At 40.6% G+C, this 19,300-nt stretch overlaps 1 protein-coding gene across 1 annotated transcript in view; it reads left to right on the top strand.

Moving 5' to 3' along the window:
* Positions 1-18,686, top strand: part of sult4a1 (sulfotransferase family 4A, member 1) — a 40,634-nt gene extending 21,948 nt beyond the window's left edge. The window contains exons 3-7 of the mRNA XM_060903711.1: positions 2,031-2,111; positions 2,215-2,341; positions 2,448-2,542; positions 7,530-7,668; positions 18,574-18,686. Of these exons, the coding sequence (XP_060759694.1) occupies positions 2,031-2,111; positions 2,215-2,341; positions 2,448-2,542; positions 7,530-7,668; positions 18,574-18,686 (555 nt within the window). The remainder of the gene's footprint in view (positions 1-2,030; positions 2,112-2,214; positions 2,342-2,447; positions 2,543-7,529; positions 7,669-18,573) is intronic.
* Positions 18,687-19,300: the final 614 nt, after the last annotated feature.

The following is a 19,300-nucleotide window of genomic DNA, read 5'->3' as shown; positions in this document are numbered from 1 at the left end:
AGGGAAAAGGGAAAAATTTATAACATATGATAGGATTAGAACCTGTAAAAGAGGTGAAAGGTAATAATAATAATACCGGGGCGGCACAGTGGTGTAGTGGTTAGCGCTGTCGCCTCACAGCAAGAAGGTTCTGGGTTCGAGCCCCGTGGCCGGCGAGGGCCTTTCGGTGCGGAGTTTGCATGTTCTCCCCGTGTCCGCGTGGGTTTCCTCCGGGTGCTCCGGTTTCCCCCACAGTCCAAAGACATGCAGGTTAGGTTAACTGGTGACTCTAAATTGAGCGTAGGTGTGAATGTGAGTGTGAATGGTTGTCTGTGTCTATGTGTCAGCCCTGTGATGACCTGGCGACTTGTCCAGGGTGTACCCCGCCTTTCGCCTGTAGTCAGCTGGGATAGGCTCCAGCTTGCCTGCGACCCTGTAGAACAGGATAAAGCGGCTAGAGATAATGAGATGAGATGAGAGATGAGATAATGAGAGAGATAATAATACCCGGCCCTGGATAAGCAGAAGAAAATGAGATGAGATGAGATAATAATAATAATAATAATAGTAATTTGCATCAGTGAAGCCTGATAGGCCAAATATCTTGTTGGTTAAAGTAAACTGGTTACACTTCTTTTTTTAAACAAATCTCACAGTTATAATTCACTAAGAACACACTCATATCACGTTATAATGCATTCATAAGGCATTATTATCAACACCATTATAATTACTTCTGAAAATACATGACACATAATAGCTATCTTTATTATGCATTATGCAATGTGAACACAGTATATTCCAAGTAACAATCCAAGCACCTTTATAGAGCCTTATAGAGCATTACAAGATATACCTTGTACTTATTTTTAAACAAATGAATAAAGAGATTGTCAGGAAATTGTAGTCCACAACTTTATGCGGCCCGTTCTATAACTGCGGGTAAATTTCAAGCGTTGACTTTGTTTATCGTCGTCGTTGTCAACTCTGTTATCATCAGACTGGGCTGTCCATGGGCAGAATGGACGGCAACAGAGTTGACATTTCCCACCATGTTTTTCTGTCTTAACGCCACATGCGAACTTCAAACTAGCTACCACACAGTATGTATAAAAACAGAATTTTATGGATCTTAATCACATTATTATTAAAAAAAAACACGAATGAGAGAGTCACTCCGATATCACAATAACAGAGTTGACGAATAATCAATCTACTGTTGGTGTAAAATCCTCAACATTTTGTTCAAATTAATGAGAGAAGAAACAGAACACACCTCACTGCCTTTCTGAAGTTTCCCGCCAGAGGAAGTGACATCACTCGGTGCAGGTGTCGTGCGTGTTATTAAAAGTCTTTGTGGATTTTTTTGCGGTTTTATAACAGAGTTAACAGAGTTGGCAAGAACATTGGGACGGATTAAAAAATATTTTTTGATGACAGAAATTTCACATAATACAGAAAATAGACTTTCTATTCTATACAATTGATTTTATAACAGTTAATAGAATAAGCCCCAAAATAAAACAGATTGTTAGACTGAATCACTTCATGTTTATTCAAGTTGAATGGATGAATCAGGAGTCGAAGACAGCCAATAATGTGTGTGTGGGGGGAGTCATATACATCAAGCATCACTATTGGTGAACGTTTGTCATAATTTGCGTTATTGTTCAAAACTGATTCAATAAAGATTTCTTTTGTGGAAAATAACAAAAGGTTTATCTCAGAGACACGAAATGTGCCCCGAATTCTAGTATGTTGTATATGCATTATAACAGTTTAAGTGTGTTTGTAGGTAAATAGACAGAAAGTGTTTGTATTAAATGAATTGTTTTCATATTAAGGGTGTACAAACTTTTGCACTCCGGGCACATTTTATCATGAGAATGTAAATTTGTTTTCAGGAATGATACCACAGATCTGGTTGACTTATGTAACAAAAAGTGATAACACCTTTCCTTCAGCAGTTAAAGCTGTATCAGGATTTCAACTTTACCCTCTGAGCGAAAACCGAATCGCAGTTTTGTTTTGCTTTTGTTTTGGTGTTGCAGGAGCTGACATCACCTCGCCTGATCAAAAGTCACCTCCCGTATCGCTTCCTCCCCACGGCCATGCATAATGGCGAGGGCAAGGTACAGTATAACGACATATCGCTGTGCCATTGTGAGTGTACTCACTGATCCTAGTTGCCTGCACTGAACCTGGTGAGTGTGTATTTGTGTGTGTGTTCTTCAGGTTATCTACATGGCCAGGAATCCTAAAGACCTGGTGGTCTCCTACTACCAGTTTCACCGCTCTTTAAGAACCATGAGCTACCGTGGAACCTTTCAGGAGTTCTGTCGGCGCTTTATGAATGACAAGTGTGAGTGAGCTATGCTCTGAAAAAGTATGATGGAGTCAAAACAAGCACAGAAATGAATTCGGAAAACACTGACCATGTACTCTCTCTTTCTCTCTCATATCTGCAGTAGGATATGGCTCCTGGTTTGAGCATGTGCAGGAATTCTGGGAACACCGCATGGACTCCAATGTCCTCTTTCTAAAATATGAGGATATGTACAAGGTACATGGCTTACGAGTTTGTTACCTTCCCCCTCACACCCACACACTCCAGAAGGGAACCGTCAGGGCCTTCTAGGTCTTCATGAGATTTTTTTTGTTTGTTCTGTCTAGGCTGAGAAGAGTTTAGAGCTGCTCACTCATTGGTTAGGACTTCATTGCCGGGACAGAAGGCCATGGCAGTGTATGTTTATGTAGGAAGTGACAGATGAATTAACCAATCAGATTTTGATTTATCATAGGAGGGACCAAAAATGTATTGCCCTTGGCCATCTCGAAGGCCAACGTGAGCTTAACTGTGAGTCGGCACCGTCAGTACAGCAGTAAGTCACCTTCCAGCCAGTGTAGCATTCATCAGCAGTGTTAGCGAATGCTAATAAAGCGGTCAAGCCAGTGCTATCTATCGAGCGCTACAGGCTAACGACCGAGAAACTAAGATTTCTGTCTCCAGACTCTTCTTCCATGCTGCAGTATTTTTCACTCAGACTTAAGTATTCATTTCCCTGTCAAATTTACCGAGTTACTTTTAAAATCAACATGGACAGCTACACACAACGGAGCGACCTGGCAGCCTGCCGCTAATCCCTTACAAAATCCTTTGCCCTGTTGCTTTTCTGGTGTCTGGCGAAGTTTTGGCTGAACTCAAGTCCTAGCTGTAATAATAACGGTTCGCCACTGACACACTCACACACCCATCCACACAAAGAGCAATGGTTGTTCATTACTAGGATACCATTTGCCTTTCTACAGGTCAATATACAAAATCGATAGTCAGAAAAACACTCACAGGCATTTTGTCTCGATGACTCCGCATATTTGTGATAAGGTGGTATATGCCTGTGGGTGGGATTTATAATATGTTCTTTTATCTATTTAGATTTATCTATGGGAAGAAACAGTAACAGTAACGGTAGCAAAGTCCAGTGTTTACAACACACAAACCCAGATGTACCTTCGTTCAACAGTGTTCAAAACAACAGCTGTGTTTCCCAGATGTAGAAGAGTTAATACAGTACCATGAACCAGGGTCGCTATGTTTCAGCAACATTTCCAGCCCAACTCTCTCTCAAAAACCGCACCATAGACCCATCCAAAACATTCAAGAAGAAGAAGTCTTTATTTATCACACATACACTCAAGCACAGATTTAATCACAGTGAAATGTTTCTTCTGCATTTAACCCATCTGAAGCAGTGAACGCACACATGCACACACAAGTTCCAGTTCATACACTGGAACAGAGAGACTCATTTTCCTTCTTTTTTTCTCAACCTTTTGGTGGGAAATAAGGTTAACGCGGTGCGCACGCTTTTCTAACATAAATATATTGTTCACACTGATATTTAACAGTTATTCCATGAAATCGAGTTGTACCTGAGCTGATAGCAGCTGCATACATGTCAACCTTTGGTCAATCAAACCTGTATAACCAACCTCCAAAATCCGTATTTCCCTTATAAAATCCGTATAAGATGCAAATTAAAATAATTTACCTAAAATTTGAATGATAATTAACAATGATATATCCAAGTTACTTTTTATTCAATATTAATAACAATAAACCTTCAGAATGAATACAAAGCTCCAACGTTCGACAAAAACACAAAGTGTCACTGAATTCACTAATGTTCTGAATTGTACTCCATGACAGCTTTTTTTAGCACTCCGCACCAATACCTCACGAGGCTGCATGTCACAGCAAGTGTCTGTGTTGATCTTGCCGGAGTGCCCATTCAGAATCTTTTCAGTCGCTAGTGAAAGTCGCTCAGGTGGAAATACGCATTTCAAACAAAATGTTACTTCCCGGTTGGCGGGATTCTCGCAATGCGGTCTGCGCATGATCAAAAGTGGAACGAAGTCTCGCTACCACAAGATAACGCGCGATTTCATAAGACTCTTTACTGGCTGTTTGTGCTTTCTGTGGTGTACAGTATGTTTGTAAATGTTATGCGCTCTTTTATCATTGTGGGAATTGATTATAGCTCTAAATAAATATTGAAGTTTTTTTAAAGAATCCGTATAACTTTATTTGTACGCCCATATACTACGTTTATTGAATCAAATCCTTATAAAATACGGACATTCCGTATAGTTTAACATGTATGCAGCTATAACCCATGTACGGTGAGATTGAGTGGAATAACTGTTTTATTCTATCCACGCTCACCGGATTTTGAGAAACGGAGCATTGTTATTTTTAATTTTTGCAAATTCAATAAATAAAAACTTTATACAAAACATCCAACAAAATCATTTCCGCTTAGGATGTAAACAAACCGGCGAAACGACAGGACCAATTTGTGAAAAATGTGATAATAATAATAATAATAATAATAATTCTTGAACGAGAAAAGACGTTCTTACCGTCGAATACTTTTATTCCATCTTTTGTTGCTTTTTTTTGTATTTTTTTGGGGCTTTCTTCTTCTTCTTTAGGGTTTTTTGGTGGTTGGCAAACCAACTTAAAGGTGCATTACTGCCACTGACTGGGCTGGAGTGCGGAACAGGAGATCTTTTTGGGGAAAAAAACGATATTCTTTTAGCTGTTTCTTTTAAATATTTGATAATTTTTGGCGTTTTGTTTTTGAGTAGAGTTTTTATTTCATCCTCGGTTGGTTCAGCAACACGCTCCACCATTTTGCTTTTCTCTACTCACGGTATATGAGCTGATAGCCTAGTAGTAGAGTAGAGGAGCCAATCAGAGTGCGCAATTGCTCATATCCAGTGAATGTGGATAGAATAATTGGCCTTTCACGCTTCCATCCTTTGCAATATACACTACCGTTCAAAAGTTTGGGGTCACCCAGACAATTTTGTGTTTTCCCTGAAAAGTCACACTTTTATTTACCACCATAAGTTGTAAAATGAATAGAAAATATAGTCAAGACATTTTTCTGGCCATTTTGAGCATTTAATCGACCCCACAAATGTGATGCTCCAGAAACTCAATCTGCTCAAAGGAAGGTCAGTTTTATAGCTTCTCTAAAGAGCTCAACTGTTTTCAGCTGTGCTAACATGATTGTACAAGGGTTTTCTAATCATCCATTAGCCTTCTGAGGCAATGAGCAAACACATTGTACCATTAGAACACTGGAGTGATAGTTGCTGGAAATGGACCTCTATACACCTATGGAGATATTGCACCAAAAACCAGATATTTGCAGCTAGAATAGTCATTTACCACATTAGCAATGTATAGAGTGGATTTCTGATTAGTTTAAAGTGATCTGCATTGAAAAGAACAGTGCTTTTCTTTCAAAAATAAGGACATTTCAAAGTGACCCCAAACTTTTGAACGGCAGTGTATCATAAAGTGCCATTCCACCATTGGATGTATTCTTTGGCATAAAATACAATATATGACAACATGACTAGACAGAGAAATCTTTTAGCTTCAAAATGATATATCAAACATAATTTTTTGACAATGACAAGTATATTAATTTTGCGACCAAAGTCACCTACCCTTTTAATTTCCGCGTGGTAGTGAAACGTGATGTCATCGGCAGGTTCCCCTTCTTGTGTACCACATGTCGGTCTATTTTTAGACCAGGAAACCCCCAAAGTGAGAGAGTCATTTCTCCTCGTATATGGGGCCAAAAAATTGCGAAAAATTGAGTTAATCTTTCAGTTAGCTAGATTTATTGGTATTAGCTAGATTTATTGGTATTATTTTTATCGCGTTCTATCCGCCATTGCTGATAATATGTGCCACGTCACACGTCACGTGGTACACAAGAAGGGGAACCTGCCGATGACATCACGCGTGGAAATTAAAAGGGTAGGTGACTTTGGTCGCAAAATTAATATACTTGTCGTTGTCAAAAAATTATGTTTGATATATCATTTTGAAGCTAAAAGATTTCTCTATCTAGTGATACCATTTATATATGTTGTCAAAATATATTGTATTTTATGCCAAAGAATACATCCAATGGTGGAATGGCACTTTAACATAGAACTGATTCTGTACATCATAGACACACTCTAGTAGTTACAGTTTGCCTTCATTTGTGGAAAATGTATGAGACTTAATTTCGATTATTTGCTGTAAATCAAGCTCTTGGTGGGTGTGGAGTATTTTTAGACGAGCCCACTCTGGCATGAAATACGCCATCCATCCATCCATCCATCCATCCATCCATCCATCCACCCATCTTGTTTATTTAACACACACCCATCAGTGAAACCGTCCATAAAAAGGGCTGAAAGTTTCTAAATGCACCGACAAGTGAACATGATGGAGCAGGAAATTCAAAGTGTGGCACCTGACCTCCCACTGGGTCCAAACATATAGGCTTTAACCTTTCACACATTTATATACATTGTCCACATCCTCACCTCGAACACACACACACACACACACACACAGTTTACACACTTCTCAGTACCAGCTCTCATTCTTGCCTAGGCCATGAACTCACACCTCGAATATTCACTTGCGTTTTAGTGACTGAGATTTATTTCATTTCTATAATTAGAGCAGCAGGGGCAGCACGGTGGTGCAGTGGTTCTCACTGTCGCCTCACAGCAAGCAGGTTCTGGGTTTGAACCTTGTGGTCGACTGGGGCCTTTCTGTGTAGAGTTTGCTTGTTCTCCTCGTGCCTGCATGGGTTTCCTCCATGTGCTCTGGTTTCCTCCGACAGTCCAAAGACATGGGAATTAGGTCAACTGGCGACTCTAAACTGTCCGTAGATGTGAATGTGAGTGTGAATAGCTGTCTGTCTGTTTGTCTGTGTGTTAGCCCTGCGATAGATTGGTGACCTTTCCAGGGTGAACTGCACTTCTCACCCAATGTCAGCTTCCCCCATGACCCTGAGTAGGATAAGTGTTGTAGATGATGGATGGATTGATGGATGGCTTTGAAATGATATTGTGTGTATAATTACATTGGCTAAGTGTGTTTCTCATTAATTAATGTACAAGTGAATTATTGCACTATACCAATTATATTACACATACTCTCTCTCTCTCTCTCTCTCTCTCTCTAGGACCTGGGAACACTGGTGGAACAGTTGGCACGGTTCCTGGGTATCTCATGTGATAAGGCTCAGCTGGAGAGCATGGTGGAGAGCTGCAATCAGCTGATTGAGCAGTGCTGTAACTCAGAGGCTCTGTCCATCTGCAGGGGTGAGATACAGACAGACAGATAGACAGACATAGACAGACAGACAGAAACACACACAGGGACTAAGCTACATTTGATGGAATCCTGTAAGGACATTCAGGCACAAGGTTTCTTTTCTTTTGGTACATTTTTCTGTGAACGCTGTACTTACAGAGTCTCTGCTCCTTCGTCACATCATATTTAATCTATCAGAGCTATTATGAGGAAGGGACAGAGATTCCCAGATTTCCGGTGGCGACAGGCTGTTTGTCCTGGATCCACTCTACTATTCACATTTAAAAAAAGTTCAGTATTTCAGAACAAAGGCAGAACATTTGAGAACTTTGGCACATTTGAGACCACTTGCAGCACATACATAGGATATAGTCTATAGTAATTATTAACATATTAGTCCAATGCATAAGTTGTTGAAAGAGGTGAAGGGACGTTGACCAGTTTATTAAAAAAAAAAAAAACTATAAGGGAACTCGGTAGAGTGGATATCTCCAGCAAGACACATATTATCAACATCAAAATCAAACCACTTGAACCTAGGATAATACTAGAGCTGTCCACCAAGTTTCATCCAAATCTGTTCACTACTTTTTGAGTTACATTGGGAACAAACAAAACAAAACTACTGGATCCATATACATATCTAGATTTGCATCTAAATCTAACTGATTGTTCCTTGGCCCATGGCCCACCTTTCCTCAAAGTTTCATCAGAATGCATTCACTACTTTTTGAGCTATGTTGGAAACAAACAAAGAAACAAATGGAGGCGAAAACATAACCTCCTCCAACAAAATTGGCAGCAATAACCAGACACTCTGATGTTTTTGTTCTTTGGCTCCATCATGTGGTGACAAAGTGTAATGCTGGAGGTAAATGTTTTCACTTCATCACAAGATTTAGAGAACATTTTGAATTTTATTTAATTTTTTGCTTTCAACTGGTGCTTTAATTAATAAATGCAGAGCTTTCCCCAGAAAAAAAATATCACAGCGGTGCAACTGATGCGGAGCCCAGCCAGTCCTGAAGGGCCCATCTAGGGCTGATTTAGGCACAATTCAACATTTTTTACCTTGTCAAATATGCAAGAGGCAAAATTAGATTTGAAATGAAAACACTGGGGCGGCACGGTGGTGTAGTGGCTAGCGCTGTCGCCTCACAGCAAGAACGTCCGGGTTCGAGCCCCGTGGCCGGCGAGGGCCTTTCTGTGCGGAGTTTGCATGTTCTCCCCGTGTCCGCATGGGTTTCCTCCGGGTGCTCCGGTTTCCCCCACAGTCCAAAGACATGCAGGTTAGGTTAACTGGTGACTCTAAATTGACCGTAGGTGTGAATGTGAGTGTGAATGGTTGTCTGTGTCTATGTGTCAGCCCTGTGATGACCTGGTGACTTGTCCAGGGTGTACCCCGCCTTTCGCCCGTAGTCAGCTGGGATAGGCTCCAGCTTGCCTGCGACCCTGTAGAACAGGATAAAGCGGCTAGAGATAATGAGATGAGATGAGATGATGTTTTTGTTCTTCAGCTCCATCATGTGGTGACAAAGTGTAATGCTGGAGGTAAATGTTTTCACTTCATCACAAGATTTAGAGAACATTTTGAATTTTATTTAATTTTTTGCTTTCAGCTGGTGCTTTAATTAATAAATGCAGAGCTTTCCCCAGAAAAAATATCACAGCGGTGCAACTGATGCGGAGCCCAGCCAGTCCTGGAGGGCCCATCTAGGGCTGATTTAGGCACAATTCAACATTTTTTACCTTGTCAAATATGCAAGAGGCAAAATTAGATTTGAAATGAAAACACTGGGGCGGCACGGTGGTGTAGTGGTTAGCGCTGTCGCCTCACAGCAAGAAGGTCCGGGTTCGAGCCCCGTGGCCGGCGAGGGTCTTTCTGTGTGGAGTTTGCATGTTCTCCCCGTGTCCGCGTGGGTTTCCTCCGGGTGCTCCGGTTTCCCCCACAGTCCAAAGACATGCAGGTTAGGTTAACTGGTGACTCTAAATTGACCGTAGGTGTGAATGTGAGTGTGAATGGTTGTCTGTGTCTATGTGTCAGCCCTGTGATGACCTGGCGACTTGTCCAGGGTGTACCCCGCCTTTCGCCCGTAGTCAGCTGGGATAGGCTCCAGCTTACCTGCAACCCTGTAGAACAGGATAAAGTGGCTAGAGATAATGAGATGAGATCAATACGGCCGTCAACTACAGACCTTCAACCCAGTAGGAAAAAGTCACACGCAAAAGCCTGCAGTATAGCGTCAGGAACAGAATTGAGGTCCAATCACGCAACAGCGCCATCTAGCAACCAGCAGCTAGAACGTGGTTTTATGTGTGGTTGCGAATGTCAGTCAGTGCATGCAGCGAAACCCTTTTTCACTTCTGGGTTGAGTACCAGGATAGTCTAGACCTATATATTACAATATCTTTCTATTTCTATAGTTATTATACTCATTTTCAGAGGGGAGTAGGAGATATTTAGGTGCAGAAAGTACTCCACATTGTTCAATTTATGGTATCGATTTATTTTTTTTTGGTGTGCAAGGTGGAGCGCCATGTATCCGCACTTTGGGGAAAGCCCTGAAATGTATTAATTAAAGCCGAATGCACAATGTAACTCGCAGGTTACTTTACAGAAAACTCCACCCTTCTAAACTAGTACACTCCTTTTTGCAAATTCATACTATAGGTCTTGAGCAATGAGTTTTCTTACTGGGCATCGATGTAAGGATTTTTGCTCGAAATATCCTTTTAAACAACGTGATGGTCGATCTGTTTTTGATCAATCTGGATTGATTTGTCCTCAAAAAATACATTTTTTTTGTATATAAAATATATCACAAACCTTCCTTCTGGCTGATTTCAAGACGTCCCACTGATGTCCTTTTCATAACCGTTTAAATGTCTTTGTGCTCACCGGGAGAGTTATACAGTATCTGAGGTTTAATATGTTACATGTTTTATTTGTGAAGATTTTTGTTGATTTCCTTTGCATTTATTGTTTCATCATTTGCTGTTTTTTTATGTTTAGGTTTTTTTTCCTTTCGTGCATGGATTCTTTGCTTGTCTTGATGGTGAGAAGTGATGAGCATGCAGTAGGGTGTTAGATAAACAATGAGCATGGAGAAAGAGAGAAAAAGAGAGAGAGAGAGAAGGGAGTGAGTGAGAAACAAGGTGAGTGTGAGTGAGACAGAAACACCTACGTGATATTCGTAATGAATCTGCTATGCTGTTATTGGAAAGTAATCACCAGTGTGGTGTCGCTGAGTTCTTCTTACCACCTGTACCACGCTCACTGCCACACCACCTTAACGTTGATTACTTACCAATAACTGCATGTTCTGATGTGTTTTATTCCTTTAATGTCACAGAAATTTGCCAATCAGTGCTTTTTTTTAATTCAGTACTGATATTTTATACTTTTTATCCAGTTATACTTAAAGGGGAACTGAAGGCAAATATTTTATGATCAAAATTCTATTTATCTCATTTTATTAAATATCGGAATGCATTTTTGATTGCTATTTTGTCGCTGCTGTAGCAAGTTCTGAGTGTTTGAAATACAACCCCGATTCAAAAAAGTTGGGACAAAGTACAAATTGTAAATAAAAACGGAATGCAATGATGTGGAAGTTTCAAAATTCCATATTTTATTCAGAATAGAACATGAATGACATATCAAATGTTTAAACTGAGAAAATGTATCATTTAAAGAGAAAAATTAGGTGATTTTAAATTTCATGACAATAACACATCTCAAAAAAGTTGGGACAAGGCCATGTTTACCACTGTGAGACATCCCCTTTTCTCTTTACAACAGTCTGTAAACGTCTGGGGACTGAGGAGACAAGTTGCTCAAGTTTAGGGGTAGGAATGTTAACCCATTCTTGTCTAATGTAGGATTCTAGTTGCTCAACTATCTTAGGTCTTTTCTGTCGTATCTTCCATTTTATGATGCGCCAAATGTTTTCTATGGGTGAAAGATCTGGACTGCAGGCTGGTCAGTTCAGTACCCGGACCCTTCTTCTACGCAGCCATGATGCTGTAATTGATGCAGTATGTGGTTTGGCATTGTCATGTTGGAAAATGCAAGGTCTTCCCTGAAAGAGACGTCGTCTGGATGGGAGCATATGTTGCTCTAGAACCTGGATATACCTTTCAGCATTGATGGTGTCTTTCCAGATGTGTAAGCTGCCCATGCCACACGCACTAATGCAACCCCATACCATCAGAGATGCAGGCTTCTGAACTGAGCGCCGATAACAACTTGGGTCGTCCTTCTCCTCTTTAGTCCGAATGACACGGCGTCCCTGATTTCCATAAAGAACTTCAAATTTTGATTCGTCTGACCACAGAACAGTTTTCCACTTTGCCACAGTCCATTTTAAATGAGCCTTGGCCCAGAGAAGACGTCTGCACTTCTGGATCATGTTTAGATACGGCTTCTTCTTTGAACTATAGAGTTTTAGCTGGCAACGGCGGATGGCACGGTGAATTGTGTTCACAGATAATGTTCTCTGGAAATATTCCTGAGCCCATTTTGTGATTTCCAATACAGAAGCATGCCTGTATGTGACGCAGTGCCGTCTAAGGGCCCGAAGATCATGGGCACCCAGTATGGTTTTCCGGCCTTGACTCTTACGCACAGAGATTCTTCCAGATTCTCTGAATCTTTTGATGATATTATGCACTGTAGATGATGATATGTTCAAACTCTTTGCAGTTTTACACTGTCGAGCTCCTTTCTGATATTGCTCCACTATTTGTCGGCGCAGAATTAGGGGGATTGGTGATCCTCTTCCCATCTTTACTTCTGAGAGCCGCTGCCACTCCAAGATGCTCTTTTTATACCCAGTCATGTTAATGACCTATTGCCAATTGACCTAATGAGTTGCAATTTGGTCCTCCAGCTGTTCCTTTTTTGTACCTTTAACTTTTCCAGCCTCTTATTGCCCCTGTCCCAACTTTTTTGAGATGTGTTGCTGTCATGAAATTTCAAATGAGCCAATATTTGGCATGAAATTTCAAAATGTCTCACTTTCGACATTTGATATGTTGTCTATGTTCTATTGTGAATACAATTTCAGTTTTTGAGATTTGTAAATTATTGCATTCCGTTTTTATTTACAATTTGTACTTTGTCCCAACTTTTTTGGAATCGGGGTTGTATGCTCTGTAATATATCAGTCCATATGTCAAAGCGACGGCCGTAAACGAGATTCGTTGAGACCTGTGCGAGACATCGTAGGACGGAAGTAAAACGTACAGCGGAAATCAAAGTGACTGACATCTGCCAACGTTGTCAAAAGACTCGCGCGCCCTCTTTCGAATGCTGATGTAATCAAGCCGGAAGTTTTGTTTGTTTTGATAGCGATCAGGAAAGTTTGAAAAAAGTCGGCATCATTTAAACTCATTTTTGTGCAATATTTCGTTTGGAAAACAGTTTTCAAAATGGCGGCACTGACACCTGGCTGACACTTCACGTTTCGAAGTCTCGCACAAGTCTCGTGAAGATCGCGCGGATAAGCGACGCCTGCCGTGGACCAAACGAACTAAATTCAACATGGCTAAAAACCGAACAGGCCGATAAGTATAATATTTAACTGTGATTAGTTGCCAATATGAGTCATGAGTTAATTAAGAAATAAAGCAAGTTTAAAAATTACTTCAGTTCTCCTTTAAATATAGTTCCTGTTATCACGTTACATTATAGTAGCTATAAACATTCATTTCTTTACCAGCCTCACTCATGTATTCTTCTTCTTGAAGTTAAGAAGACAAAAAAAGCAGCTTGTCATGTTACTGAGAAACCGGACAGTCCACAAAACTAAAAGTTACAGCTTCACCTTTGACTGTTATAAAGCACTAAGACTGGAGACTCCTTCCATAAACGTGACATAAATATCTTCTCAGAGAAAATACATCAACAATTAAACGTTATTTTAATTTGTGGCGTTATGTGGAGTAAGTCCCAGTACAAGTTATTACTATATGATAACAATAACATGATCTGATTACACACTGCAACCCCGCTAGAACGAACTCTTTGACTGACGTCCAAATAGTTTGTGATACCGAAAAGTTCGTAACACCGAAACAGACTCGCTTGTCACACCAAACACTCACTCTTACGTAAAACAAGACCAACTGTTTAATTTATATTTACGCTTAATTCACTTACATATTTACGAAGTAAAGGAAATAAGTTGCTCTCGCCATCGTTTGCTTGCTGCATTTTCCTTCTTTTCATCCCATCACCTTGATTTCAGTTATGGACAAAACCTCAGAACTGTTTTTCTTTTGCTTTAAAAGTTGAAATTGAATTTTTAGGATACCATATTCTTCAGACAAATTCGTTGCTTTCTAACCACACTTTACTCCAGTGGTGAACTGTTATTATCATAGCTGGGACTTGAGCTCAGCCAAAACTTAGCCAGAGACAACAAAAAAGCAACAGGGCAAAAGATTTTGTAAGGGATTAGCAGCAGGCTGCCAGGTCGCTCTGTTGATTTTAAAAGTAACTCAGTAAATTACACAGGGAAATGAATTCTTAAGTCTGAGTGAAAAATACTGTAGCAAGGGTGCAGCGTGAAAGAAGAGTCTGGAGACAGAAATCTTAGTTTCTCGGTCGTTAGCCTGTAGCCCTCGATAGATAGCACTGGCTTGACCGCTTTATTAGCGTTCGCTAACACTATTGATGAATGCTACACCGGCTGGAAGGTGACTTCACTCCTGCACTGACGGCATCGACTCGTGGTTAAGCTTGCGCTGGACTTCGAGAAGCCTAGTGTGATAAATTTTTGGTCCCTCCCACTATAAATCAAAATCTGATTGGTTAATTAATCTGTCACTTCCTACATAAACACACACTGCCATGGCCTTCTGTCCCGGCAATGAAGTCCTAAACAATGAGTGAGCAGCTCGAAACTCTTCTCAGCCTAGTGACAACAGACATAATAATAATCTCATTGGATAACTCGATTTTAATGTTTCCAGGACAGTAACCCTTTCATTTCTGAAGCAAATTTGATAGAAAATGAGGCCGAATTAGAATCAAAAGAGAATAATTATAATGAAATTATGAAACAACGAAAGAAATGAAATATAACATTTGAAATGTTGATATGTTTGGGCTTCTCTGAAGACCTAGAAGGCCCTGACGCTTCACCTCTGCTTTAGACAGTCCAGGATATGAAGTTTGTCTTCGATAGTGGCACATCCATGTGTGCGCAACGACACACCTTGAACTGCTTCTCACAATCATGTGTGCAGTGCCATTAGGTTTATTTACGATGCACCTGTTCTGGATTAGAGTGCAATCACAGCGTGCACTTATAAGGACTCTTACTACACAGACTTTGCGCAGTATACACTCCGTACCTTGTGTCTTACGTTACTAAGCGTTTTGTAGCACTGTGTTGATATTCTGGTTTCTGAAGGCCTCTGCATGCTCTTGCGACAAGGCTTTCGCAGACAGCTTTTCGCAGACAGTTGTAATTTATCGTTGAGCGGGGAGTAATAGGCGTGCACGATGTTATTCACCGCTACAACGCAAGGGGGCGCGAAGTCGCGAAATCGCTAGGAGTAGTTGGTGGGTGTGGTTAGTGGAGTGTTTATCCTCCGGTTACTTATAATGACTAGAACTGGAGTCGTATAGATGTACGTACTTCCTCACTTCCTCGATCAACCGCTCTTCGTGCTGCTCCATCTTCGCTCGTGTTTTTAAAAATGGCGGTCGTGAAAACAAACCAAACCGGGAAAGTAGGGAAGCGGAAGTGCGTGTACAGCGGATGTAGAGTGGACCAATCAGAACCCTCTTGTCTGCGACGCTGTCTGCGAGGCTTCTGCGGTGGTCACAATTTTTGGGAGGTGCGCGCAGAGCGTCTGCGAAGGTGGGGGGGCTACGCAGACGCTATCTGCGACACCGTCTGCGAGGACTGCGTTGTCAGCATAAATTGGCCTTGACTGTTTTCTATTTTGGATTTTGCCCTTTATCTACGCCTCTGATGTCCTGTCTGTTTCTTGACTCTAATTTTTGATCACTGGTTTGGATCTGTTTGCCAGCGTGTTTTTAAATAAAACTCTTCCAGTGATTACAGCCGTCCTTCACTTGCATTTTCTGACAGACCGAGAGTAGGCACGGCAACAGTGCTTATGGAATAAATACTCGAGCAAAACTGCTTTTAGCTCGTAAAATCGCTTTTTTGAAGTCAGTGATCACCATTCTTGATAATTGTTAGTGATCGACACCTAAGTGAGGCTCATTAAGCCTTTGTTTATGGCGTGAAGACATATTTTTAACTTGACTACAGACTTGATTACTTATTGTTTGTCTCTGGGGGAAGAGGAGCGCATGGCTCAGTGATGTTTTATTTGAAGACTGACTCATTGTCATTAAAGCCGGGGACATGAACTTAGTTCGTTATATGCAAAAGTTCGTAGTAAAAGAGTTCGTTATAACAGAGTTGCAGTGTATCAGCTGCTGTTATAGAAAATCAATCACTTTCTGAACCAATCAGAATCGAGAATTCAACAGTGTTGAGGTATGAGTATTCTTATTCTATCCACATTCACTGGATATGAGCAATCACATGCTCTGATTGGCTACTCTACTACTAGGATATCAGCTCATATACTGTGAGTAGACAAAAACAAAATGGCAGAGAGCATCAAGTCAGATATATCATTTTGTTATCAAGTATTTAAAAGAAACAGAAATAGCTAAAAGAATATGAAGTGCCTTGAAAAAGTATTCATACCCCTTGAACTTTTTCACATTTTTCCACCTTACAACCACGAACTTAAAGGTTTTTTATTGAGATTTTATGTGATAGACCAACACAGAGTAGCACATAATTGTGAAGTGAAATGGAAATGATAAATGGTCTTCAAAATTTTAAACAAATAAAAATGTGATGTGCATTAGTATTCAGCCCCCCTGCGTCAATACTTTGTAGAGCCACCTTTTGCTGCAATTACAGCTGCAAGTCTTTTGTGGTTCGTCTCTACCAGCTTTGCACATCTAGACACTGAAATTTTTGCCCATTCTTCTTTGCAAAATAGCTCAAGCTCAGCCAGATTGGATGGAGAGCGTCTGTGAACAGCAATTTTCAAGTCTTGCCACAGATGCTCAATGGGATTTAGGTCTGGACTTTGACTGGGCCATTCTAACACATGAATATTCTTTGATCTAAACCATTCCATTGTAGCTCTGGCTGTATGTTTAGGGTCATTCTCTTGCTGGAAGGTGAATCTCCTTCCCAGTCTCAAGTCTTTTGCAGCCTCCAACAGGTTTTCTTCCAGGATTGCCCTGTATTTAGCTCCATCCATCTTCCCATCAACTCTGACCAGCTTCCCTGTCCCTGCTGAAGAAAAGCATCCTCATAGCATGATGCTGCCACCACCATGTTTCACAGTGGGGATGGTGTGTGCAGGGTGATGAGCAGTGTTAGTTTTCCGCCACACATAGCGCTTTGCATTTAGGCCAAAAAGTTCAACTTTGGTCTCATCTGACCAAAGCACCTTCTTCCACATGTTTGCTGTGTCCCCTACATGGCTTCTTATGCCTGTCTTTCAACAATGGCTTTCTTCTTGCCACTCTTCCAAAAAGGCCAGATTTGTGGAGTGTACGACTTATAGTTGTCCTGTGCACAGATTCTCCCACCTGAGCTGTGGATTTCTGCAGCTCCTCCAGAGTGATCATGGGCCTCTTGGCTGCTTCTCTGACCAGTGCTCTCCTTGCTCGCTCTGTCAGTTTAGGTGGACGGCCATGTCTTGGTAGGTTTGCAGTTGTGCCATACTTTTCCATTTTTGAATGATGGATTGAACAGTGCTTCTTGAGATGTTCAGAGCTTGGGATATTTTTTTATAACCTAACCCTGCTTTAAACTTCTCCAGAACTTTATCCCTGTCCTGTCTGGTGAATTCTTTGGTCTTCATGATGCTGTTTGTTCTTCAGTGTTCTCTAACAAACCACTGAGGCCTTCACAGAACAAGTGTATTTATGCTGAGAGTAAATTACACACAGTAGGACTCTATTAACTAATTAGATGACTTCTGAAGCCAATTGATTGCACTGGATTGTATTTAGAGGTATCAGAGGACAGGGGGCTGAATACTAATGCACACCGCATTTTTCAGATTTTTATTTGTTTAAAATTTTGAAGACCATTTATCATTTTCGTTTCACTTCACAATTATGTGCTACTCTGTGTTGGTCTATCACATAAAATCTCAATAAAAAACTTTTAAGTTCGTGGTTGTAAGGTGGAAAAATGTGAAAAAGTTCAAGGGGTATGAATACTTTTTCAAGGCACTGTAGTCCCTTCCCACCAGTATCTCCTGTTCCACACTCCAGCCCAGTCAGTGGCAGTAATGCACCTTTAAGTTGGTTTGCCAACCATCAAAAAACCCTAAAGAAGAAGAAAATGGTGGAGCGTGTTATTGAACCAACCGAGGACGAAATAAAACATTTACTCGAAAACAAAACCCCCAAAAAACCCAGCAACAAAATATGGAATAAAAGTATTTGATGGTAAGAACATATCCTTTTTTATTTTTCAAGAATTATTATTATCACATTTTTCACAAATTGCTCCTGTCATTTCGCCGGTTTGTTTACATTCTAAGCGGCAATGATTTTGTCGGACGTTTTGTGTAAAGTTTTTATTTATCTACTTTGCAAAAAATAAAAATAAAAAGCTCTGTTTCTCAAAATCCAGTGAATGTGGATAGAATAAAACAATTATTCCACTCAATCTCATCGTACATGGATTATAGACAACTCGGTGCTACGCGCCTCGTTGGCTATCGGCTCATGTACGACTTGATTTCATGGAATAACTATTAAATACCGTAGCTTGGTGTAATTCAGTATAATCACTGAAAAAGATCTAAAAGTGTGTTAATTAACAGTCTGTATGTTGCTTCAGGTCGCGTTGGCCTGTGGAAGGACATCTTCACTGTGTCCATGAATGACAAGTTTGATGCTGTGTACCGACAGAAGATGGGGAAGTCGGATCTTACCTTTGATTTTGGTCTGTGAACAAACCACATGGCGAACCGGACTCAACCAATCAGACCAACCTGCTCCGCTCGACACTGCACTCTTGAGAATGGCCCCTCATACACCTTTCACCTTTTCGCTCTGCCTTCCCTTCCTTCCCGATTTCACCTTCAGCCTGATTTAGCTTATGTGTTAAAAAAAAGAAAAAAAAAAGTTGCTCCTTGGTAGAAGACTTGAATCAGCACATGTATCACAGCGAAGGTAAATTTGATCCCGAGTCAATACGTAAAGATATTTTCTGCCTGGAGCTTCATCACGTGTGTTTGCAGTGTGTTTGTGTAATACAGTGCATCAGCAATGCTTAACGCTTTAGCCTGGTGACAAGTGTGAGTAAAATGCTTGGTGCATTATCTATTGTATAGAGCTCTTCTTATAGTACCCATTTATGAAATGTATATTTATCAAATATGGGAAATATGTCATTTATATTCTATACACTCCAACCTCATCACAAAGTCGGAGAGATATTCCCAAATGTTTTCAGCTTGCCTGATTTCATAAAACAATTGACAAGATGATATATATTGTACATGGATCGAACCAATCACAGGTCTGTGTCCTGGCATTGAAAGGTTTGACAGATTTAAAATATT

This window comes from Neoarius graeffei, chromosome 21, assembly GCF_027579695.1.
Source record: "Neoarius graeffei isolate fNeoGra1 chromosome 21, fNeoGra1.pri, whole genome shotgun sequence".
NCBI lineage: Eukaryota > Metazoa > Chordata > Actinopteri > Siluriformes > Ariidae > Neoarius > Neoarius graeffei.
Note: the sequence above shows the minus strand (reverse complement) of the source record. Positions and strands in the feature narration are given on the sequence as shown.